The following is a 25,653-nucleotide window of genomic DNA, read 5'->3' as shown; positions in this document are numbered from 1 at the left end:
TCCCTCTCCCTCCCTCTCTCTCCCTTCCTCCCTCTCTCTGGATGGCTCTCTATTTTTCTCTCTCTCTTCCTCTCCCCCTCTCCAGCTCCCATAAAGATGAAGCTCCTTCCAGTCTCCAAGGGCCCAGCCCTTCTCTCTGGGTCACTCCTGCCTGGGTCCCCAGGAGCCATGGCCTTCCTTTCCCTGGGGGCAGAGCCACGGGGGGCTGGGGGGGGGCTGGGCCATTTCTCTCGCCCTGCGGCCATGCCCCTCATGACCGGTTCCATTCACAGACTATGGCGACAGGATGAATGTGGAGCTCGGTGAGAAGTACCAGCTCAGCAAAGACAGTTACCCCGCCTTCTACCTCTTCCAGAATGGGGACTTTGAGAAGCCGCTGCTCTACCAGGGGCCGGTGAAGGTGGGCGCCATCCAGCGCTGGCTGAAGGGCCAGGGCATCTACCTGGGCATGCCGGGCTGTCTGCTCACCTACGACACCCTGGCTGCCCAGTTCCTCGGTGCTGCGGGGGCAGAGGAACGGAAGGCCCTGATAAAGCAGGGCCAGGCCAGCCTGGCTGGCGTCAAAGAAGCAGAGAAGAAGTGGGCCGAGCAGTACCTGAAGATCATGGGGAAGATCCTGGAGCAGGGAGAGGGCTTTGTGGCCACGGAGACGGCCCGGATCACCAAGCTGACAGAGAAGAACAAAATGAGCGAGGGGAAGAGGGAGGAGCTCCAGAAGACCCTCAACATCCTCACTGCCTTTCAGAAGAAGGAGGTGGGGAGAGAGGAGCTCTGAAGAGGATGGGGAGGGGGCATGGGGGACCCCTGGAGAGATTCTCCCTGGGGGGTGGAGGGGAGGCACCAGTGACCCATGCAGAAGCGCTCAGGATCCTCTTCCCCTGCGCCCAGATGCCAAGATCAGGGAGAACGCCTGTAGCCCTGCCCCCAGAGAAGACTCGGTGCTAATACCCCCAATAAACAGCGCGCTGCTTGGGCCCCACAGTGTAATTCTCTTTGAAAATCAGTCTCCATGTTCTGGTGTGGTAGCCCCCCTCACCCCCATTCCTCCTCCTCTGGGTCTCCTCTTCCTCCTGCTGCCCAGGGGTCCCTGGCTCTGGACTCCAATCTCCGCCATCCCCCTGCCCGCCATTTTTTGTAGCAGTTGCGGGTGATGAGCGTCCTCAGAAGTGGTTCCAGGTGCGAATCCCATCCTTTCCTAGATGGTCTGCACTGGGCATCCCTGACTCCATGGGAATGGCCAAAGTCTTTATTTTGGGTAGTTGGGGGATATGAGTCGGGGAGCTCTGCTTCTAAACTGCTGGAAAGACAAGGATGGACCACGCTGTGTTTTCTATGAACCATTGCTACATGACAATATATTTTCTCACTGCCTGAACCAGTGTCTGCCCATGGTGGTGTTTTGTTTTTTTTTTGTCATTTCCTTATAAATGGTCTGAGAGCAGCAGCATGGTGGGAGTAGCCAGGAGGGCCAGGGTTCAAGGCTGGCCTCCTGTATATCCTAGTCCCATAACCTCAGAGTGCCCCGGGTGGCTTGAAGGGTGGGTGTCAGGACTGAACAGCATGAAGGGGATACCCACGTACCTGAAAGAAAGACGGGAGGAAGTCTGTCCTTCGATGCCCAGTGTGGGCAAATCACTGTTACTTGCCTCAGTTTCTCCCACTGTAAAAGTCATAGCATATGCTTCCCAGAGTTGTGAGGGTCGTGTGAGGGATTTGTAAAGGGCTGAGCACAGACTGGCACACAGCATCTGTTGTTGGGTCGTTTTCACTCCTGTTCAACTCTCCGCGACCCCACTTGGGGTTTTCTTGGCAGAGACACTGGAGGGGTTTGCCATTTCTTTCTCCGGTTCATTTTACAGATGAGGCAACTGAGCTAAAAAGGGTGAAGTGACTTGCCCAGGGTCACCCTGCTAGGAAGTATCAAAGTCAGATTTCAGCTCAGATCTTCCCGACTCCAGGCCACAAGCTCTGTCTACTGAGCCACCTCGATGCCCTGGCACATAGTAGGTTTTTAATTAAATGCATTTTCCCTTTGCTTTAAAATTTACAGCAGGTATTCAGCACCCCTGATACACAGGTAATGAAGCAAGCCCAGGTGATGTGACTCTCAGAGCTAGTCTGGCCCCACCTCCTTTTACAGATAAGGACACTGAAGCACACCTGGGCAGCGCACAGTAAGTCCAGGTGTTCGAGCCCAAGCACGCCCCCTCACCAGCTCCTTTGCCCCTGTCCTGCACAGACTGCGGCCATCGATGTCCTGGGAAGGACATGGTATCCAGAGCACACTGTACCATACCGTAATGGCTTTTAGGGACATTGCCTGGAAAAGGAAGCAGTTACCCATAGTGGTATTGCAGGCTTTGGGAGGCGTCAGCTTCCTGCTGCTGCCTAGTCCCTGGCATGCGTCACCATCTGAGATGCCCTCGAACCTCATGGCTCCTGAGAATGTAGGGCCAACCAAGTCAGCCAACCCAGCCAGGTCCAAAGGGCTCTGTTTCCCCTCCTGTCCCCTCAGCCGTCATTATTACCAAAGCAGTTTAGCTGGGGAGGAGGCACGTGGAATCGTGTGTTAGGGTTCAAGACTGGATTTGGAATCAAGGGACCCGAGTTCAGATTATGGTTCTGTTCTGTAATGGCTGTAGGATTGAGTAAGCCATTTTCTAAGTTTCTTCCTCTAAAATTGAATAGAGAAACCGCAGCAGAGGTCATGTGATCCACCCTCCACCCCCATTTTACAGATGAACAAACAAACCTAGAGAGGCCTGCCCGTGGCTGTCTGGCTGGCATGGAGTGGGGGCGGGGAGGGGGATATGAGCCTAGGTTCCCCAACTCCAAAGCCAGCATGCTTTCTGTCACATTCCCCTGCCTATAACAATGCCCAGGGCCCTGAAGGTCCCACCCACCTTTGGGGAAAAGCCAGAAAGTAGCCACCAGGAAGGGGAAAGACCCCGTGGTCCGAACAGAGAAGCCAAAATAATCACAAACCACGGAGTGACCTGGCTGCCATTGTGTTGGCCTCTGGGGCCAAGCCAGAAGGCATGGAGCCAGCAGCTCTGCTGAAGGGCTGGTTCTGAACTCGGAGGGCCTGCATTCAAACCCCATCTTCGACACAAGTAGCTGAAGGCACTCTGGCAAGTCTGTGCCTCAGTTTCTTTCTTTGCAAAAGGCCCCCGTGGTGCCTTCTATCAAGAATCCTCTGACCCAATTGGAAAAGGGGGAAGTTAATTCTCTCCTGTTGCTGCCAACAGGCTTTTTTAAGATGCCTCCTCCTGTGGGTTAGCAGGGTTGGCATGCTGGGATTGCAAAAATCCCCCAAACACACAGACTGTCCCTGCCTTTGGGAACTGAGTAGGGCATGTGAACAGTTAAGTGTGCATGTCTTTATTTAAGGAGACGGCTCCCTGGGAGGGGGGAACTCAGAAAACCTAAGGCTGTGGGGGCAGAGGTGTAGTGGTCAGCAAGCACAGAGGGACAGAGGGAGCTGTGATGCCAGGACTGGGTTCTCTCGAGGAGGCCAAGCTGGCAGCCACATAAAGAGCACAGGGAGGGCAGTGAATAAGCCTGGATCTATGGATTGGTGGCAGATTGGGATGCAGTTGGCAATAGGGAGCCACGTAGGATTTTTCAAGCAGAAGACTAAAAATGGTCAGATTTTTACTCTTAAGTAGATTATTTTCTACAGCTGTGTTGGGGTGGGCAGGTGGAGAGGAGGCTATTATGTATTAGGAAGCTCAGACATTTGACACTAACTAGCTGAGTGACCCTGGGCAAGTCACTAAACCCCAATTACCTTTCAAAAAAACATTTAAAAAAATATTTCTTACAGGGTGGCTAGGTGGCACAGTGAATAGAACACCGGCCCTGGAGTCAGGTGGAACTGAGTTCAAATCCGGACTCAGAAACCTACTAACCATTGTGACCTTGGGCAAATCACTTAACCCCAATTGCCCTGCCTTCCTGCCTCCAAAAAGAAAAAAAAATTATTAGGATGCTATTGGGGAGGTACAGCCAAGTGAAGGGAGAGAACATATTTTGGAAGTAGAATCAATAAGACAGGGCCACAGATCGAAAGAAGGGTTGACCAATGCTATGAGCCTGCACACTGGGAAAGATATTAACCAGTGAGAATTTAGAAAGCTCTTGATTCTATGTGCCCTCAACAGAAAAAATGGGAATTTGGAGAAGAGGCAGGAGAAGCATTATTTCAGGATCACAGATTTAGAGCTCTAAGGGAACCCCTCATTTTACAGGTAAGGAAACGGAGGTAATGAGTGGCAGACTGGGGAGCCCAGAGAGGTTGGATGATTCTCCCAGGATCCCCCTGCATCTGAGATGCCCACATGGTGTTGCCGATCAGGAGAGAGGTCAGGTCTGCATTGGTGGCTGGGGGGGAGGAGTGGTGGTGGTGGTGTCATTTACCTTCATGGATGTCCAGCCTTCATTATATTCAGGAAGGACTTGAATTTGCTAAACCACGAACCCAACGTCAATATGAAGGATCACAAATCTAACTGAGGATAACCTTGGGGACGGGGAGAAGGGAAGGGAGCAAGAATATTTGCAAAGTACCCATTATGTGCCAGGCATTGGTCCTAGCTTCTGTACTGATCTCTCATTTTGGAGGTCGTCACTCCACTACCTATGATCTATGAGAACATTCCCAAGTTACTCTTACTCTCAGGACCCCAGAAGTTAACTGGCATTTGTGGAGATTTAAAATTTACAAGTTGCTTTACAAACATTCTCTCATTTGATCTTAATCATAACAGCTATGATGCTTTAAGGTTTGAAAAATGCCTTACATATTAACTCATTTGATCCAACAACCCTGGGAGGTAGGTGCTATCATGATCCCCATTTTACAGATGAGGAAACTGAGGCAAAGAGGTTCAGTGACTTGCCCAGGGTCTTCACACAGCTCCTCTGAGGCAAGATTTGAACTCTGATCTTCCTAACTCCAGGCCCAGCAGCCTATCCACTAGGACACCCAGCTGCCTCTAACAAATCTGAGAGGTGATTACAGGGGATTTCGTCATTTTATAGACAGGGCAACATAGGCCGAGATATTGTGACTTGCTGGAGGAGGGTTTCTCTTGACTGGCCCATCTCCCTTTCCACGACCCCACACTGCCAAATGAGGGGGTTCCATTAGGTGGACCAGGGCAGGGCTGTCTCACCTTGCCTGCGTCCTGGGCCCCTTTGGGCAGCAGACTGGGGGCCTCTTCTCAGAATCATGGTTTTAAATGAATAAAGTATCTAATTACCCCCCCACAATTATATCAAAATGCAGTTATCAAAAATTAAAACCAAAAATAAGTTGATGGACTCCAGGCTACATGGTTCCAATAAAGTCTGTGGTCCTACAGTTGATCTGAAAAGGTGAACACTTGTAAAATGGATAGATTTCAGCACATTGTGGGTTTGGAGCCATGAAATGTGGCTTGGAATGTTAGCACAGCTACTTACTATTTGGGTGGCTTTGGGAAAGCTGCTTCTCCCCCCTCGGTTCATTTCTTCCTTTTGTCCTCCCTTGAGAAGCATTTGGGGATTCCCTGAGGTTGGTGGGGTCCTGCAGGTGATCTTGTTGGAGGACCTGCAGGGGGTGCTGTCGCGATGCCACAGAGCCCCCTGGGAGAGGTCCTGGACCAGGCAGAGGTGTCTGACTTGACCATCCACACAGGGAAAGCCAAGTGGATGAAAGATGTCTAGGGCCCAGGTGAGGACATGGAATCATAAAGGCAACTGGGAGATACCATCCATCAGGGCAGACAGGAAAACAGGCAGAGATAAGTAAGATAGAAAGGTAGAAAACAGATGGGAGATATGAAGGTAGGGAAGTAGTTAGAGGTTTTGGATAGATAAGATCTAGAAATAGAAAGGTGATAGGAAATAGATTGAATGAGACAGAAACAGAGGGATCTACATATCTGGACAAATAGTTCACATGGGTCTAGTTGGGCCCAGAACGGAATTGGCAGAAAAGAATAAATTAGATTTCCTTGATGAAGTTGCAGTTTGGTTGACACCAAATTCCCTTAAGGAACCAAAGCTCATCTCTTTCATACTAATATTCTACCTGACTGTGAGACACAGAACACCTAGTTCTCTCTTTAGGTCTGGACTGAGTATCCCATAGCGGGCTGGGGACAGGAGGGGGAGGCAGGGGGTCATGGGAGCAGTCTAGAACTTAACAAGGAACCATAAAGAACCAGGAGTAAAGGTCATCACCCAAAAATGTAACTGCCAAAGAAAGTGGGCTGCTCGGCTGGCAAGAGTTAGCCCAGGGACCCCACCGGAATCCTCCCAATATCAGGAGAGCAAGGAAGACCCCCAGTACAGCAGACGGACCCCTGGGGAAGGCGTGCTCAGGAGTCACACGGAATGGGCTGGGCTGGTGATCAGCATTGTGAGGGCCGTTGGAGGATGTGAGCGCACATCCAGGCCTAACCTGCCCAGGTGTGTGACACAGCCGCATGTCAGAGACGGCCCACCTGCTCTTCCTTGGGTGCCCAAGTGCACGCACATTCAACACACACACACATCCCCTCTGTATCAAATGGGCCTGGCACACAGTAGGCCCTTAATGAATGCTCATTCCCTGACTGGTGCAGTTAACCCACAGCTAGGAGAACAGAACTCTGCTCCCACCATACTTTCCACCCTACTGGCCTAGCAGGAAGCACCGCCAGTTGTACCCCCGAACAGAGGGGAAGCTGAGGCTGGGAGAGGGCAGTGATGTGGCCAGGGTTCCACGGCGAGCAGGGGCTGTGATCTGGCCCCAGCCTCGTCCTCCTTTCATCTACTGGCTACTATTGGAAGCCTATTCCAGCTTTTAAGTCCTGGGGTGGGGGAACATGGCAGAGGCTTGTCCCGCATCCCGCACAAGTCTGGGCTGGAGTGGGATCGTTTGCCTCTTTCCTGATAATCAAGGGCCTGGTCTATGGTAACTGATCTCATTCTGTGCAGAATCATGGGCGATTAATGTTACAGGGCAGAGAGGAACCTGGACTAGGTGTTCCCAGGGGCCATCGAATCCAACCCTCTCATTTTTACAGATAAAAAAATGGAGGCAGAAAATGACTGGCCCAAGGTCACACAGGTAGTAAATGGCAGAGGCAGGATGTGAACTCAGGTCCTTTGACTCCATCATTCAACACCTTGTACCAATCATGTGGCCAAATACATTTCAAACCATAGCCCAAACAGCGGGGCACCCGTTGGGACTGGGGCCAAGACCCCAGGAAGCCTCTTCTCTGTGTAAAACTGAACAATATTCACACCACCAGCCAAGAGCTGTTGTGGAAAATTTCACAGACCTGAAAAGCATCCTAGAAACGGGAAGGTTCTGTTACTGTATAAAGGCTTCTCTTTAATGATAAAGAATATTATCCTTATCATCTCTTTGTCCAAAACTGATTTATGCAGTAAATGCCCAGGATGGAAATTTCCTCCACCAGTACAGGCTGGACCCATATCTTTACTTTGCTCTGAGAGACCCAGGCCCTGGGACTGGCCCTGGATAAGGTCATATGGCCAGTACAGGTCAGAAGCAGGGCTGGAGCCCCACTGGGTTGTCCTAACAACCTCTGTTGTTAGGCCCGCTGCTGTCTCATCATTCTTACTATCATCATCTGACTTTTAAAAGCCTGATTGTCCCAGAAAAGTTGCAATTTATGAATAATCCCCTGTTCCCCATGGAGCCTAGAACCGAGTCACGCCAAAGGTCCCTCCGGGTCGGATGGTGATAGGAAGCAGGCAGGTAAGCTAACGTGTAATGAAACCGTCTTTTATATAAATGATTAAACCCATCCAGTTTAAAGCGCATCTGCTGAGCCCTGTCACTTAATTCTGAAGGACAGATACAGGCCTTCTACATTCATAAATTACATCAAAGAATTCAGGAGAGCTGAGAAAACAAAGCTGCAGATACAACAGAACCCCACAGGTGTTTAAAAAAAGACAAATTCTGGTTCAACAAAATGACTGCGCGATGGAAACGCAATGTCTGAACAGTTAAAATCGTGGGAAGGGACACACGGGAGGGGGAGGGGGTCGGTGAGCAGGCGTCCAACACTGGCGCCGACAGGCACAAGACTGGAGAACGTTCCCCTTTTGTGCACACGGGGACTCCCTGATCCGCACTGCCACCCACAGAAATGATTTCACCTCTGTGTCTGCTTAGGAGGGCAGATCTCGAGACGTTAGCAGAATAAAGCCAAGAGCTTTCAGGGGGCAGATTCATTAGCTTGTCCACTCTCCTCCACACCTTACCGTGTTTTAAAATTTCATCTGAGCACACTTGAAAAAAACAAAACAAACACACACCAAACCAAAACCCCTAACCCCAAAACAAAAACCAGCAGTAGCAAGGGATTATTTGGGATTCCTGGTCAAATACCAAATGACATCCATTGTGTTGGAGGGTGTTTTCTTTACTCATGTAAGAATATATAGATATAGATATATATATATATATAATTTTTTTTAACTGTACACAATTTATAGGGTGTGACAAAGTTTCCAAAAGACTAGATCAACAAGGTATTGGCCATTTCTGCACACAATTTAGTTTTTCGTTTTCGTGGTTTTTTTTTTTATACAAAGACATCGCAAGATGTAAGAGATTGAATTTGATTTCAATGCTACAATTAATACAAAAGTCAACAAGAAACAAAGGAAGTAACAATTGCCGTTCCCCCCCCCCCATAACATTATTTGACACTGAACCATTGGGGGGGATGGACTGGGGAAGGGGGTGACTGCCACCAGGAAGCAGAGATTGGCTGGAGAGGCTGCAGGAATCATGAGATGCCCCTAAGGACAGAAACCACGCTGCCCCAACCCTGTGCATGCTCAATGGACTGAGGTCAGTCTTTAATCTTCTATATACTGTACATCTCAAGATGGTCACGGAAAGCATCACTTCAGCACACACACACGGACACAGACACACACCCACCCACACCCACACGCCCTCCCCCCCCTCCAAAAGCTTCACTCAGAAGGCTGAGTTTTGCCCCCCCGAGAGGCTGGAGACTGTAGCCAAACCTATTCAAGTCCATCGTGCTTTCAATAGTCACTCTTCAGCCTTCCTCTGCGGATGGCAGCCCAGGATACTGACCGCTGGCATTGCCCACAGAAACTTCTCTCTTCCAGGGTCCTAGTTGTCAAAGATGGAGCATTTCTAGTAAGTCTTTTTGGAGCAGGGGAGGAGATGATCCTTTTCAACTTTCTTCCAAAGTTTAAATAGGAGAATCAATTACTCTGGGCCAGATCACAGATTTCTGAAAGCCGCAAAGGTCTCTAGAAGCCAGCAGGACCAAAAAAGCAAGTGGTTTTTGCATAGGAAGATTTTTTTTTCCAACCATTCCAAGAAATTAAAAAAAAATGGTCAAATTTCATCAGAGAAAAAGATAATAGTTATTACTCTGCATGTAGTCTGAGGGCTAAGGAAGAAGCCAGTCTCAAGCACCCCCCAGTGCCCAGCAGGGGAAGGGGCATTTTCAGGGCCCTGCCTCAGGCTCCTCCCTCACTGGGGGGCTCCCTGGCCCCCCATCCTCCCTGCCTCACCCCCCAGTAAAGGCCCTCAAGCACTCAATCTTCATTTTCAAGCACCTTTTTAGTTTTTAATTCATGAACTGATTGTAGTATATGACTGAAGAAATCTGTGACAGAGGTACAGGGCTTCACTGCCGTGAATGATGCACATCACGTCTCTGGCTTTGCAACAGTGATTCCCAAAGCGTGGACGAGAAGCTGGGCTAGCTGGGAGTGGGCCTGGAGACGGTCCAGGCTCCTCGCTCTCCCCTGGACAGCTGCTTCCTCTGCCTCCCCAGCCCTGGTTCAGATTCCAAAGGCGGGTGCAGCCAGAGCTACTGGCTTCCTCTTGTGCCCAGCCAGCTGGCACCGATGCCAGGGACATACCTGTACACCCAAGGTCGAGGTTCCTCGGCCCCCAAGGTCCAGGGACGGTCCAGGGGGACGAGGCTTCTCTGCTTTCTGCTGTCCTAAGGCCAGGCCAGACCCCGTTCTCCCTCCCCAGGGAGGGCTGGGGGCTTTCATGTCAGAGTCACTATTGCTGCTTCTAAAAACCAGCCCCAGAGGTTTCTGGAGATGGAAAGGAAGAGGAGGGTTCCTCTGGTTGCTGCCGTCTGCTTAATAATGAACATGTATAAAAAGTGGTCAGACCTAGGGGAGGGCTCGGCTTCTGGTTTATGTACAATAATTTAATCAGCTGCATATAGTTAATACCTAAAAAATTAATTCAAGGTCCAAGTCCTTCATGCACTGGCGGCGGCAGTGCAGGTCAGCGCCTGCCCCGGGGCCATGGCGGGCAGTCCGGCCCGCCGCTCACACTTTGAGCTTCTTCACGGTCTCCAGACGCTTTTTCAGCAGCTCCCCGATCTCCTGAAGTGAGTGCTGATAGCTGCTCTGTACCTTCCCACGCACGGTCCTTGTGAACTTCTTCTCCTCCTGCAGAAAGAGGGACAAGAGGATGATGGCCACAGCCCGCGGGGCCTGCCTAGGCTCTCCTACCAAGGAGGAGGGTGGCCAACAACACCCCGAGAAGGGCAAGGACCAGGGCTGGGCAGGAGGGCCCTGAAGGGAGAGGGGTATGTGTGTGTGTGTGTGTGTGTGTGTGTGTGAGAGAGAGAGAGAGAGAGACAGAGAGAGAGGTGTGCGGATGACCTTAGGGAAACCCCCACCCCTCCTATGGAAAATGGAGGCACGGGCCCGGCCCGGAGGAACCCCGCCATCTTTTAGATGCAGAAGTGATGGATAAGGGAATGAACAGACAGGTGACAACCTGTACAAGAATGACACCTCTCCCCACCCCAGCTGCTCCGGGCCAGCTCCAGGCCTTGCTAGGGCTACTTCCCACAGCTGAAATCAGGGCACTCCTAGGCGGCGCCCCCTCCCCCACAGCGACCAAGTCCACCTGCAGAGATGGTCCCTGGGGGCCGCCCATCCCCACTGGGGCGAAGAAGCGCAGCCCCGCATTTCTACTGTAAGGTGCAAAGGGAGGGAGGAAGGAGAGGAGGAATATGAGGGGGTGGAGGGAGGGAGGACAGGCACTAGAGCTGATAAACTATCTCCCTTCCAGGCCATCCGTGCTAATTTCTTCAGGCTCAGTAGAGGAAAAAGGAATCAGACAGGGTCTAAAAGCCCTGACTGGAGTACCAGTGTTGTTCTCTGCACCCTGGTCACTCCTGGGCGAGGCGGCTGATGGCCTGCTCCTCTCCCTCCATCCCCAGCCCTTGTGGCGCCGCACAGCCGACCCCACCCCCTGTGCTGGAGCTGGGAGCCCCCAGAGCAGCGCCAGCGCTCGGCACACAGTAAGGCTTCACTGTGCTTCAGGCAGGAGGCTGTGCCCGTGCTCCTGGGGAGCTGGCGCTCACTAATTTCTATGCATCACTTACTGTCAATAAAATTAAGCACAGAAAAGGCACAGAGCCAGGCCTGGAGGCAGGAAGACCCAGTTTAAATCCAGCTGCAGACACAAAAGGTGTGACCCTGGGTAAATCACTTTACCCGTCTGTGAGGATCAAATCCTCTAACACTTTGTCAATGTCAAGGAGCTGCCTGTGGGTGGCAATTCCCATCATCATCAATCATGACATTATTGCTTTAATTAAGGCAGCAAGTTGGTGCTAACATGCAAAGCCAAAGGGTTATGGTTGTGACAACTGTACATAAATATTTTCAGTTCCCGCGCTCCCCCCAGCAGGAAGCAAGGTCACCATCTGCCAAGGGCCCTAGAGGCAAACCACCCCCAGCCTCGGAACACAGCTGACTACCCTTGTCACACCCCTCACCGTACAGATGAAGCAGAGGGTGGTCTGGGCCGGGAACTCAGGTCCTCGGACCCCAGACCAGAGGTCGCTCTTTCTTCCCCACTGGGCTCTAAAGTGAGCAGACAACCCAACTGTGAACACCCAGCACCGAGCCAGCCCTTCCCTATCAGAGCTGGGCTGGCCCCCAGGAGTGACAGGAGGCCCCTTCCTCTCACCTGTGAAAGAGCAGGGTCTTCTAGGGACAATTCTTCAAGTTTAAGGGCGGCCAGAAGGGCCTCGAGCCCCCTGATGTGCTCTAAGACACTGGAGATGAGCAGCTGGAGTCCGGCCACATAGTGCTGGAAGCTGGAGAAGACAGGCGGCTGGGGGGACAGGAGAAGGGCGTGAGACCGGGCCTGGGCCAGCAGCTTCCTGGGAGCCCCGAGCGATGCCCACGTGCACAGCCCCAGGGGTGCGGTCACCGCTCTTTGGCAGGCCGCTACAACCAGACAAGAGCCACAGGGAGAAGAGCCAGGTGGGCCTGCTGGGTCTCCCAGCCCTGGTCCTCCCCCCATCCCCCTCAGCACTGAGCTGCTTCAGAAGCATCAGCCACTCCCTACTGCATCCGGCTGGACAGACAAGCTCATTGGCTTGGCAGGGAGAGCCCAGCCCAGGGGTTCTGGGGGACACTGCCTCTCTGCAGGGGCAGACCCTCTACCAGCCTGACCGGCTTCCTCAATGCTCTCCAACTAGATGCTGTGGCCACCCCTCCTCACTCCCCACTCCAGGGCTGGGCTGGGGTGTCCCCTCCTGCAGGAAGGCTTCTATGACCCTTCTCTCCAGCTTCAGATAATCCCACCCGGCCTTATCCCCCAGGAGAAGGGGAGTTCCATGATGGTGGGGGGCTGCTCTTCATTTGTCTCTGTACCTTGTGAGGGTCACGCCCACAGCACAGGCCCCTGTTGGACTGGATGGGGGTGGAGGGGTGGGGAGGCTCTTGGGGTCACTATTTCTTAGGACCACCCCCAAGAGCCTCCCAAAGGTAGCAAGACCCCTGGAGCGAGAGGCAGGAGATGCCATGGACCAGCCAGATCAGACCACTACCACAACCTTGATGACATTTCCCTTCAGACCCACATAGTACAGCACGTCCAAGACCTTGAATTCGGGGCTCCTGCCTCCTCAGCACCAGCCTCTAACCAACTGTGACCAAGAAGGCAAGAGGGACAGGAAGCCTGGGGCTGCTCGCACCCCACAGACCCCTGGGCCGAGTCCCTGCAGTCTCTGCTGGGGAGGCCAACCATGCCCATCACAGGACACACCGTGTAGCACGGGGAGCCAGGCTATCTGTGGGGAGAGGCAGGAGGCAGCAGGGACCAGGCCTCCCCTCAGACCCTCCTGAACAGCCCAGCCCCGCAGTCTTGGGAGCCGCCCCGCTGCCAGCCCAATGTCTACAGTCATCGTCCAGGGGATACAGCCTGCACACTGCTCCTGCAGACCCAGAAGACAGGGCTTGTCACCACAGTCCTTGGCTGTCCAGTGGTTCACCCCCCACTTTACCAGGGTACCCCAAGGACCCTAGGACCTCTCCATGGGACACACAGCTCAAAGCATCCCTTAAGTGCTCCCTTCATCCATCCGAGGGAGGCTCTCAGGAAATACTGGCCCCATTTTACAGATAAGGGAATGCACGCTCCAGGGATGTTGGTTAAGTGCTGGCTCAGTAAGTGTCAGAAGGAGGCTTGGACCTATGGCTCTCCTGACCACCCTGCCCTGCCTGGGTCTCTGAGCTACTCAGGCTGTCAGCACCCCAGAAAGAGAAGGGGCCTCAGGGATCACTTAGGCCACTCTACCCAGAGCCAGGATTCCCTCCCCTCTCCAACACAGCTAATGAGTGGTCATCCAGCCTTTCCTTAAAGTCCAATGGCGCATCCGTCCCAGGCCGTCCCATAGCCCAAGCTCCCCTCAGAGCTGACAAGATGGAAGCTGGCCTCCTGCACCCACCACCCAAGGCCTTCATCCTGCCTGCTGGGACGAGACTGATCTCCCATATAACAGCCTGTTCACTGTCCTGGTGTGCTCCAGAAACTTTCCTAAAATGTGGTGCCTAGAACTGAGTCCAGCACTCAGAGCAGCCTGCCATGTTACTCACTCCTGAGCTCGCAGACCACTAAGGCCCCCTATCTTTTTTTTCATATACTGTCAACAAACCAAACCATGTCTTTCCCATCTTATCCTTCTGAAGCTCTTTGCTTGGAACATGACATCAGACAGGTGACGGCATGACATGCTGGTGAACTGGACTGAGGTGAGGAAGGGCTGGGCAGTCACCAGCCTCACCTTCTTCTCTGGAGCCTTCTGGGCCCAGTGGCCAGACAGCCATCAGGATGACTGGAGCTGGCCCCCCAAGACCGGGGGCTTTGTCTTGGTTACACTTCCTGTTTTGGATGACTGTCTATGACAGTCAAAATGACTTATGTCCCTCCTAACTGTGTCACCCAAAGACACAAGCAGCAGATCACCCAATGCTTTCCCAAAGCCCCCAACGATGATGGGAGCAGAGCCCTTGGCCCTGGCTCGCAGACCTCCTGTGCTGGCACCCAAGCCATGACGGCGCCTCTTTGGGCCACAGCCTTTCCCCACGTCCACCTCCAGCTCACCATCCTGTCACCCTCCTGTAGCAGGTCCTTCAACACCACAAGCTCTTATCAGGCCTAGACTTTGTGCAAGGCACCGAAACAGAGACGTGTCAAAGGGCCCTCAGAGGGCATCCATCTCTGCTGTGGGGACACAGACAAATATAGAGCTACCTGAAAGTATCTCAAATAAACAGGAGGGGTGGGAAATGAAGAAATGTCTTCCATGAGAAGTGGCCCCTAGGCTGAGAAGAACTGAGGATCCCAATGGGAAGAATGTTCTGGGTGTGGGAGGCAGTCTGGACAAAGGGGTGGAGGGGGGAGACGGAGCGTGGAAGGGGAGGGAGGTGACTGAGGAGAGGTGGTCAAGGTCAAGGAGGCCCCTCTCCTGAGTGGGGAGGGCTGGGAGAGGGAAGGAGACCAAGGGAAGGCAGCCCTCCTGGCCCAGGAGATGGAGCTGATGTGAGTGGGAGCCAGACACCAAGAAGGAAGGACCAGAGACCTGGCACCTGGCTGGGCACAGCGAGGCAGAGGTGAGGGCGAGGGCCAAGGACGCCCCTGGGCACGGAAAGCACAGCAATGCCCGACGACCATGGCAGACTGAGGGGCACCAAGAAGAGAGATGGCACCCAAGGTTTTGCCAAGTCAGGCCTTGGCTTTTGGTTCTTCCACATGCCCCTGGACTTCCCAAGAGGGTGGGAAGCTCTCCTGGTGTCCTGAATGAGAGCCCAGGGCCAGGCTCCCAAAGGCTGAGCTCCTCTGTGCGGGGATGGGGCTGGGAAGAATCTTAACCCACCCTTATCTGGAGTTATTACCATGAGGGCGCTGGTCTCTTTTTTCTTCTTTTTCCTTTTCTGTAAATTTAATTTATACGGCTGCAGGACACTGTCACAGTAACTTGTCACCCAGAGGACGATGGAGATAGTCTGAAAGAAAAGGTGTATTAATCAAGCTATTTAGTAGGGGGAGAAGGGGAAGGAGAGAGGGGGAGGGAATCTTAGGGTGACCCCAGCCAGAGCCAGGCAGGTGCCAAAGTTGTTTGCATATTGTCTGCCTCATTAAACTAGGAGCTCCTTGAGGACAGGGACTATTTTTGCCTTTCTTTGTATTTCCAGAGCTTAGCCCAGTGGCTGGCACACAGTGGCTGTGACTAGTTCATAGCACTGCTGGGGTTTGTATTCAAGGCCTCAGACTCAGAACTGAGCCCTTCTGATAAGACACCCTGGAATCCCCAAGCTCCTGAGAACAGGGTCCAGCGCAGTCCTGAGGGGTGGGCAGGATGGCACCTTAAGGGGGCCCATGATCCCGGGAGGGAGGCCGAGGCTGAGAGGTGCCAGGCTCTGGGGCGCCTCCCTATCATGCTGGGGGCGGCTGGCAAGTGCCAGGCTCCGCGGCACCTCCCTGTCACGCTGGGGGCACCTGGCTCCGGGGCACCTCCCTGTCATGCTGGGGGTGCCTGGCTTTGCTGCACTGTGGGGCCGCGGCATGAACAAACAGGACCATGCAGGGAGAACGCAGGGTACTCACCTCCACAAAGAAGACGAGATTTTCTAAGATGTTGGGATGAGTCTTCAGGTTCCCGTCTTCTACTTCTAAGATGTCCCCTTTACACTGACTGAACGCTTCTGCAAGAAAAAAAGAAAACCCTCCCGTGTGTCTCCTTGCACGCCTGCCCAGATGTTGGGCTTGTGGTGTCCATCATCTGTTGAGTGGCTGAGGGGCGGGCAGAGCCCCAGGAAGCCCTGGCAGAGTCAGCTGACCATGTCCTGAGCAGCTTGAGGTTCCTCCTTCTTCACAATCTCCCCACCATCACAAGGGCACCCTCAGAGCCCACACACCCAGACCATGGACAAGGTGATACACAGAGGCCATAGATGGGGAGGAAAGGGCACCATTCCTTATGGAAAGGCCAAAGATGCCTTCTCTACTCAGGTCCCGGTTTTAGACTAGGGACACCCAGCACCACTTTCCACTTTCCAATACTCTCCTTTTGGGCAGTGACACAGAAGGCTGGAGGGCTCCTGGGAAGGGAAGGCACCCCTCAAGGGGGCGCATCCTTATTATATTGAACCCGATCCACAGAGCGAAGCATGGCCAGGAGAAGCACTGCCCTGATCTCCAGGTGCCCAGAAATATGGCCACTCAGGACGTGTGTGAATGTCCATAAGAAGAACCCACTAGTGCCCAGACACTTACCCCTTAATTGTTCTAGTAAAGATTCAAAACTATTCCCTATTCTCTCCTGGATCTCAGTTGTATCCTCTGAAAGGGAAAAAAGAAATTCCAGCTCAGCAGTCACATTTTAAGGTGAAAGACACAAAACCTGGGAAGCCCCTTTAGAACGTTCCTGACAGTGCATGTGGACTTCTAACCTCTGACCCCCAGAGTAACTGCTCAAAACAAAACAAAAAAGCCTCATTCCTTCTTGGCCAAAAGGAGGGGGAGATTACAACCCACTTCTTTCAAATGGCTAAAAAGGAAAATGGAATTAGCTATAAGCTTGGGCTTAATGATTCCACCACACCATTCCTAATTCTGAACTGGCCAAAATTAGGGCTCTTACTGGGTTAGAACAGAAGATTTGTGCTTTCTACAACAGTTCAGCTCTCCAACCACCGTCTTTCAAATACAGGCTCAACAACCTGATTCCTTCCATTTCCAAATCTCCCAATTAACAGGTAAATTAACAGTGATGAGCCATTGCGAAATGTGATTTTTTTGTTTAACAGACTTAAATGATCATTACTATCCATTTGCCTTTAATGAACACGTACTATGTCCCATTGCTGTTCCCCTCCAATGACGCAGCAGGAGGGGTTTGGGACCTCAGGCGCTTTAAGGCCTTCCCAGTCCTCCATAATCAAGCTGGCCCTTCCACATTACAGACAGATGCTGATGCCAGAACCTGCTGGGCCACCCGCCGTCTGAGCTACGATCAGGCAGGATAGCTAGGGATGAAGGGCTCCAGCCAGACCAGTTCCTGCTAGCCATCTACTAAAGAGGAAAAGGGTTGCAGCCCTCATCCACGTAGGCAAAGCCCATATTCTGGGGGAAATCAGGTTCTGTCACTTGAAATAAAACATCATTTACTGTCTAAGTTTAGAATTTCTCCTATCCAGAGGGCTTTCTCCTATCATGCTGAATTTATTTTCTGGAAAAACAAAATCAACCCATCTCTGAATCAACAACACAATTTATCTGGTCAACCTCCCATGCATGCAGAAACATGCACACACCCACACACACCAGCATCTTACCTAGGCCATTGGTATCTAGTTCATAAATATCACTAACAAGATAAAAGGAGCTAGTCTGGCATTGACAGCAGTCACTGCTGAAGAAGCCGGCCATCCGCGAGGGAACAGGACCAAGGAAAGGATACTGGGGAGGGAAAGGAAACAAGGTCTCATTACTTTGTACGTGCTGACCTGTCTGAACTTCAGAAGACCCAGCCTTGGGAGCCACCTCAATGTGATCAGCAAAGTGTCCTTGGGAGGCAGGAGGGTGCAGGCCTTCGCCCGGCAGGGAAGCCCTGTCCACTACCCTCATGCCCGTGACTGGTCATCTCTTTAGAGTGGCAAGGGGCTTGTTTACATGGGGCTTAATTGCACAACTAATAAGTATCAGGGCAGGAGGGATTCGCTTGGGCCTTACTGACTGAAGTCAAGCCTTTTGAGCACACCAATGAAGGCATCTTATATGAATTAACATATGGGATAAAGAGACCCCAGAGGCCATCTGGTTTGACCCCCCTCATTTTACAGAGGAGGAAATTGAGGCCCAGGAAGACGAATGACTTGCCCAAGGTCACACAGGCAGCAATAGTAATAGTAATCAGTCAGGATCTGAATATAGGTCCTTGGACACCAGAGCCAGTCAGGACATTTTCCACAGCACCACAAGGTTTAAAAAGACCCTTGGTAGAGAGTCTAAAAGGAAACATTATTCTCTACCAAGTAAGACACTTAAAAAAAAAAAGTCAAACAAAAATTGAGTAGGATTTTGTATGCTCAAAGACAGAAATATGTCTTTGCTAATTTTTGAAAGACATGAAGGGAAGATGGGAGCCAGAACAGGTAACAGAGTTATTCCTGGACAGTCCTCTAAAAATCCCATCAAGAGTGACCAAGCTTGGGGCAGCTAGGTGGCACAGTGAGTACAGCACGGGCCCTGGAGTCAGGAGGACCTGAGTTCAAATCTAGCCTCAGATACTCAACACTTACCAGCTGTGTGACTTTGGGCAAGTCACTTAACCCCAATTTCTCTGCCTTCCAAGCAATTGGGGCCAGCGAGGAGCCTGGGTTATTGGCTTGGGCTAGGATAGGGAAGGGTGGAATGAAGGGCAGTTTTAGATACATTCGGGAAAAGAAAAGGCTAAAAGAGCAGATATGGTGACTGCACGGGCTGGACAAGGTGATGATCACTATGAAACTTGGCAGAGTCAATGAATCACTATTTGGCTTCTGTTCTTTCCGATAAGTAGAACAATTTTTGGACTTGAAAGGTCAGAACCAAAATGGCTCCTGGAGCTGATCTCAAGATAAGGAGACTGTATGACGGGACAAGGTATCCTGGAGGAATTCGACCGCAGGCCCAGAGTGATTCCTCATGTCCTGAAAAGGCTGGCAGATGGGGAGGAAGGACACTAACAGACCCAGAGGAGGGCAATGGCCTGCTTTTCAAGAAAGGCAAGAGAGGGGGTGCTGATGGCCATGGCAGGCCTAAGTCTGAGTGCATCATTCAAGGAAAGGCTGGTGCCCACACAGGCAAGGTCCAGGGCACTGCATTTAACAACTTCCTCAATGATATGAAGTAAGTCATAAATGGCCTGCTTATCCAATCTGCAGGCCCCACAGACAGGAAGAACAGTTACCACACTATACCGGATGACCAAGTGAGGACTCAAAAGTATCCTGACTCCAGACCAAACCAAGTAAGATGAAACAGAATCTGAAATACATGTAAAATCTTATGCTTCAGTTCAAAATAATCAGCTCCACTAGTACAAGACAGGAGTGTGTCTACACAATAATTCACATGAAAAAGACTTGAGAGCCTTAGTGGACCACAGGCATGATAGGCGTCAATAACGGGTGGCAGCCAAAAAAGGATGTCGCCCCGGGCTGCAGCCAGGAAGGAGGTGCCTCCCTAAGGGACAGAGGAGGGAGGCCCTGAGAAGCTCGAGACCACCCGGCACAGCCAAGGGCCTCGAGCTCACGCCAAATGAGACTCCGCTAAGGCCGGTGGGACACTGAGACTGCAGAAGACTGGCAAGGCACACGAGAGACTCACCAAGGGTTTAAAGGGTGGAAGGCCAGCAGAGAACGGGCCTCAAAGAAGCAAGGGGAAGAGGCCAGCTTAGAGCTGACGTCAGGAGATGTGCGATTTAAGAGCATATCGTGCTGCCTCGGGAGGCAATGGAAGCCTGGCCTGGCCTGCACAGCCTCCAAGGTCCTCCCCGACCCTGGAGTTATGTAGAGTGTGTGTGCACATGCACGTGTGTTGGAGTGTGTGCAAGTGTGTGTGGGCATGTGGTGAGTATGTGCGCATGCGCACTCCTGGTTACTGATGGACTCTGCTCACGATGCAGAGGGTGGCACCGTCCTCTCCAACACTTATTACTTTGGAGCTCATAGACTCAGGGGCTGGGGGCTTGCCCAAGGTTCATGCCATCCACAGGATGGGTCTCTGGGTGCCCTGACCTCAGCTCTGAGGCCCCAGGGAGCTCCTGCATCCTCACAACCCCAGGCCCAGCTCCCCTTTTCAGACCGTACCTGAACCTTCCGTCCGACAAATCGCTTTCCTGCATCCAGCACACCTTCCAGCTGCTGCAGGAGTGAGCGGATAGTATCGATCCTTGAGGAGACGCCATTCTCTGCCATCTTGTCTGAGTTTTTTGGCTCCACTGGGTGGCTGAGAGTGGGAAGCCCACTGACTAGCCTCAGGGTCAGGGAACGGATACGCAGCCAGAGGGTCTCCTCCTCCAGGGAGAGTCTCTTATGTTCTTCAGAAACGTCCCTTGAGACAGAAGCGCCAGCAGCGGGTGAGCAAACAGAACGGGCCCCGCAGGGGCTTTCACGCGGCCATTGCAGACTGCCACGCTGAGCCCGGGACCTGCCCACGGCTCCCCAGGCACGTCAGAGCGCCAGAGCCGGCCCACCCTCTTTACCACTGGAGAGTCAGGAAGAGAGCAGGCCTTACCTCTCCTTGGGCTCCCACGTGAAGAAGACGTGGAGGTCCCGGTTGTCCCGCAGCTCCTCCCATGGGATGTCGTCCTCCTCCGGACTCAGGCTCATGGACCTGACGCTTTCTTCTAAGGTTGTTGATCTGTGACAGAAACATAAGGCCCGTGTTTATGGAGCACAGAGGCTGCAAGGGACTGGGGGGAAGAAGAGAGAATCAGCCGCAACATCTAACACAAGCTTACAAACATCTGGAAAGTCGGGATCCCAGGACCCAGGGTCAGGACCCAAGGGGACCAAGTGGCAGAACTGGGATTCGAATCTGGGTCCTGACTGCCCTTCCAGATGCCTCTGCACTGCCCCACCCGCGCCCACGCTCATCTTTACTGATGCAGGGATGGCAGTGGCCTGCGGAAGGAGCTGCGGCTCCAGGAGACACAAGGCCTCTCAGAGGCGGCCCAGGAGGAGAGGAGCGTGGTGGGCTGCTTCCCGTCAGAGTCAGAGCCCCAAAAGGTACAAAGGGCTCTGGGCTGGGCCACGCACAATCCACAGACAATCCCCACAAGACAGATTTTTAAAAAGAGGATGTGCTCCAAGCCCCGAGCGGCCCTGAGGCACGCTGGGCTCCGTGGTGGGGACCATCGCATGGGCCCGCCCTCCACTCCTCCGCGGCCTCCAGACTCACATGTTGGCTTCAAGCAGCAGGTCCAGCAACATGCGCTCCGTGCGCACTTGGGCAAAGTGCAGAGAGTTGTTCAGTCTGTTTCTAAAAGCAATGAACTCTGGGATCTTCTCAAACGCACCATATTTGTAGGCTTGAATGATATATTCTGAGGTCTGGGAAGACAAAAAACATCACCTTGGCATGAAGATCTTCAAAAGACCAGAACCCTGTGGCAAACCCTGCCAGCAAAGCAACTCAACCAAAAAAATCAAAACCAAACTCAACAGTCAATGAGAGGCCAGTTACGAGGCAGAACTTCAGCTCTGGGAACCTGCCACTCCCCTCTCCCTCCCCAAGTTCTCCCAATCCTTCCCAACCCTCTCTGTGCGTCCCCTTTGCTGATGATGACCCAGACCCAGCTGCCATACATGGCGCTGTGGAAGCCACACCCCCTTGGTCCACTCCCACTGACCTACAGGTTGGAATAAGTTATGAGGGTTGTGACCCTTGACCCAAGCCACTCCAGGACAGACAACACTCAGTGTTCTGCTTACTGTGACAGGAATAGCCTGGTTCCAGTGAGGTTTCAAAAATATAGCCACTGCCTACCCTGGTTCCCCCCAAACCTAAAAAAAAGGCCCAAAGACATGCTGGCTCCTTCTCATTTTATTATTATTTTGAATACAGAATCACATAACACCAGGATTGAAGTGAGACGCCGAACACTGCCAACCACCAAGGCCCACACACAATGCCCGGGGCACCTAAGGGCCATCATGCAGAGAACACCATCTGTATGTGAGCTCAAGTCAACGCACACAGACCCTAGGAGATGCAGCCCACGAAGGACGGACGCTCTGGCCTTTCAGCCAGAGGACGATCACAGACAACAGGGCTTCGGCTTTGCGGGAGCGGGGAGGGAGGCCGTGGCGTCAGGACCCACCACAGCCCCAGCCTCCAAAAACCTCCAAAAAGGGCCAACACCTGCCAGAAAGCGCACCACGTTGCCACGCACACTCCCTAAACCAGCTTCTTTTCTGTCGGCCTCCCTCGGTCTCCTCGTCCCATCTCCATTATGTCCGGATAATTTGCATGGTAGGAAAATAGGGCAAGAGTCAACAACATACCCTCTGATAAACAGCCTCGCAGGGTTCATTTCAGGCCGCGGGATTGCGCCAGGGGCGCTAATTCAACTGCATTCGATGCGGCTTTTAAACCCCCACGGGACACCTCGGTGAGCTGTTTGCCTGCAGTATCTGGAGAAATTAAAGACGGACGGACACAAGAAAATTAAAAAGATTACTTGTGATCCTGCGGGCTCAGAGAAGGACTACCTGAAAATCCTCAAATTACTTTCTGGCTCGATTCGAGGATGGCCAGAGCACCTCTTTCCTTAGCTGCCTACAATGGGGGTGGACTACTCTACCCCAAAGCCTGGATTCCCCAGGCTCTTGGCAGGCAGGGCTTCAGGACAGTGTCTGGCCCCAGAGGTCACTGCTGGAGGACTGACTCCCCAGGAGCCTGTGATTCCACGGGCGGTCAGGGTTACACCCAATGGCTAAATGTACCCAGCCCGCCCCCAAATTAACGACTTCAGGCATGAGGGGCTCTCATTTCTGGGTGGCCCCAGGAATACACAGCTTCAGTACAATTTAAACGCAAGGAAGAAAAATGGGAGGACTCAGCAGGAAGGAGGCCACACTCCACTTTACCAAACTAGAGAGGCGACTGAAGCCCCCTGACCTGCCTTTCCAGAAGAGTCTGTGTCACGGCCCCCCCACCCCAGCCCAGCCCACAGGAGGCCAGGCTAGACACTGCAGGCAAGCGGCTCTGCCGACAACCCTGAGGGGCGTCAGGGAGCCATCTGTTTACTTCTAGATCACCGAGGTGATGTGGGTCCCCAATGAACTGCTGAAATGAACCCTGGTCACTGCAGAAAGGGCAGGAGAAAGAGATGCCAACTCGAGAATCACACCTATTCTGCCAACCTCACGGTCCTGACTGGTTACAAAAGCACATTCCCAAGTACAGAAAAGGCCTTTCTCACTGCTGCAGGAATCCAGAGCAGCCCCACTGGTCAGAGCCCACTAGGCACCTTGCCAGGAAGAGTCTGGCAAGGGAAAAACCTGTTTTTTTTTCATTTCCCCCTGCAGGGGCTTTGACACTTCCAATTCAAAGCAACGCTCTGGGAATTTACGGTCACTCAGGGAAACAGAAGTACTGCTGGTGGAACGATGAGCACACACACACGTGCAGACACACACACGTGCACGGACACACGCTGCATAGCTGTGAGCCTGCAGCAGACCCTCCACGTCACTCTCCTCCCCAAAGGAGGCTCTGCACACCGCACACACCATGGAGCAGGCTGCAGCCTGCCCCCTCCCCAGGGCCAGCTGCAATTTTTCATCTAGCAGCTGTCACAAGGAAGCCCAGGCTGACGTCAGCTGGTTTTATCTCAGGCGGGAGTCACTGCCTTTGGCCAGAAGACCCAGGTGCTCACGGAGTATGGGCATCCCCCGGAGAGGTGGCCTCTGGCCCCTGCCACCACCTCCTGTGATTCTGCTGCCACCCGTGGGCGCTGTCCTCTGCCCTCGTCCCATGATGGGTGAGGAGTACCTTGATCACAACTTAATAAACTGGATCTTCTTGATGGAAAACATTAAAAAATCAATCAGCTTTAAGAGAAGTCTTGGTTCCTGCGTTCACAGAAAGCTGTGGGACTGAGCTGTTGCTGTTCCAGTCTATAAGATCCTACACCTTCAGGCCAATGAATGATCACCACTGGCCGAACACCACACAGAGAAAGAACAAATTATTCAAAGTCATCTTCCATCTTGGAAGTGAGTTTCTTTTCACTGGTGGGTCTCCCACACTTCTCATCTCAAATATCTCTTCAGCTCTCTGGTCACAAAGCCAGAAGAGCCCTGTGAGACAACCACCTCTGACCTGTGACACATGTAATGATCAGAGAACCCCCTTCATAAATACACAAAGAAGCAGCATCACTGCCCACTGACCATGAAAGGCTGTCATGAAGACAGAGCCTTCTGCCTACAGAGCCCAGCAGGCTCAAAGACAAGGGAACAGGGCTGAATTCCCCCCATAATTTACTTCACACCAGAGCACACCCAAGATGTTCCACTGGCTAGAGGGACCCAAGCAGTCCAGGGTCTCGGATGAAAGCATTCATTTCTTCAGTCACTGCTACGTTTGGCCAGAATAGGAACCAGCAGAATACTGGGATTTTCTTCAGAACTTGGTTTGCTGTCTTTGTATTTTAAAACATAATGTAACATTTTCTTACAAAGAGTCCATGACAAGCAGAGAAGATTGACCAAGAGGGGAGAAGCACAAAGCTGTACTGCTCCTGCAGGCTCAGCAAAGGGCAGTAATTCCGGAAGTCAACTCCTATGTGACACGGGGGTGCCCTCACCCCAACTGTTGCCGCACAACAAAGGGTTTATGAAGGACCTGCCCTTCTTCCGTCTCCTTCACTGTCGGGTACTGCCCCCCACAAAGGCCTGTGGACAGTCGCGTAGGGGACACCATTGACTGAACATCTGCTCACTGACCCCCCAACTTCTCCTTCCAACAAGCAGGGAGCCACAGGCCACCAAATGGAGACCCTCTACACCCCAGCAGTCCTCTACTCAGAAAGACCACTGGCCACGCTTCCCAAGGGCTACTCTCCGTGCCCTTAAGCAGAATTCAGACTCATCTGCCAGAGCTGTGGTTTTGAGAATTTCATCTCATTTTGTGACTGACAATGTTCAAAGAACAACACAGTCAAATCAGCATCTGTCAATCATCTCTTCCGTGCCAGGCCATGTGCTAAGAGTTAAGGCAGTTCAGCTACTGAGGCTTTGGAAGCTGGGCAGTTTAAGTATCAAACACAAAGTCAGGCTTTCGACAGAGGAAAACCTGTGGGTGCCATGCCAAATATGAGTCTGGGAACTCAGCAGGTGAAGGGTCATCCTTCTTAACAGCTAGGATCAACGGCATGCACTCCCACTGACTTCCAAATGCCAACCCCAAGGACCTGGAGAGGTTTCCCCATGCCCAGTCTGGTGGGCTCTCCCTTCTTAACAAACGGCAGAGCCCAGCTTTGCTCATTGTTTCTACATGGACCCTCGAGTCGGGCTCTGTTCAGATGCCCAGCTGGCCCCCGAGGGCCACTGCGCCATCAGCACTGCACACAGGGCACCCATCTCAGTTCGTGGAGTGTTCAGCTCGGCCAGTGGAAGTGGCAAATGTGACGCCCATTCTTTCAGTCTGCAATATTCTTAGTTTAAACTATACGAAACTATCTTTTAAAAGATGTCTGTTCCATATTCCAATGATTTAACAGCAGAGTGCAGTGTCTGACAAGGTCCACAGGCTGCCAAGTTCCAAGG

General features: G+C 52.5%; 2 protein-coding genes across 2 annotated transcripts in view; one reads left to right on the top strand and one right to left on the bottom strand.

Annotated features, from left to right (window-relative positions):
- The first annotated feature begins 247 nt into the window (after window positions 1-247).
- Window positions 248-1,375, top strand: ERP29 (endoplasmic reticulum protein 29). Its single transcript, XM_069081911.1, has one exon. The coding sequence runs from the start codon at window positions 287-289 to the stop codon at window positions 773-775; it is 489 nt and encodes a 162-aa protein (XP_068938012.1). The 5' UTR covers window positions 248-286; the 3' UTR covers window positions 776-1,375.
- Window positions 1,376-8,411: 7,036 nt separating this feature from the next.
- NAA25 (N-alpha-acetyltransferase 25, NatB auxiliary subunit) overlaps window positions 8,412-25,653 on the bottom strand; it is a 45,603-nt gene continuing 28,361 nt past the window's right edge. The window contains exons 16-24 of the mRNA XM_069081732.1: window positions 21,278-21,429; window positions 20,612-20,737; window positions 20,185-20,428; window positions 17,668-17,791; window positions 16,607-16,672; window positions 15,938-16,035; window positions 15,226-15,336; window positions 12,011-12,157; window positions 8,412-10,473 (exon numbers count right to left, since the gene is read on the bottom strand). Of these exons, the coding sequence (XP_068937833.1) occupies window positions 10,351-10,473; window positions 12,011-12,157; window positions 15,226-15,336; window positions 15,938-16,035; window positions 16,607-16,672; window positions 17,668-17,791; window positions 20,185-20,428; window positions 20,612-20,737; window positions 21,278-21,429 (1,191 nt within the window). The 3' untranslated portion in view covers window positions 8,412-10,350. The remainder of the gene's footprint in view (window positions 10,474-12,010; window positions 12,158-15,225; window positions 15,337-15,937; window positions 16,036-16,606; window positions 16,673-17,667; window positions 17,792-20,184; window positions 20,429-20,611; window positions 20,738-21,277; window positions 21,430-25,653) is intronic.

This window comes from Petaurus breviceps, unplaced genomic scaffold (genome assembly GCF_028583685.1).
Source record: "Petaurus breviceps papuanus isolate PSGF00001 unplaced genomic scaffold, PetGlider_PUasm1.0 99, whole genome shotgun sequence".
NCBI classification, from domain to species: Eukaryota; Metazoa; Chordata; class Mammalia; order Diprotodontia; family Petauridae; genus Petaurus; species Petaurus breviceps.
The sequence above is the reverse complement of the archived record's forward strand: the minus strand, read 5'-3'. Positions and strand labels throughout refer to the sequence as shown.

Coding starts and splice junctions, on each gene's coding strand:
- ERP29 (XM_069081911.1), top strand. CDS start 287: ATGAATGTGGAGCTCGGTGAGAAGTACCAGCTCAGCAAAGACAGTTAC.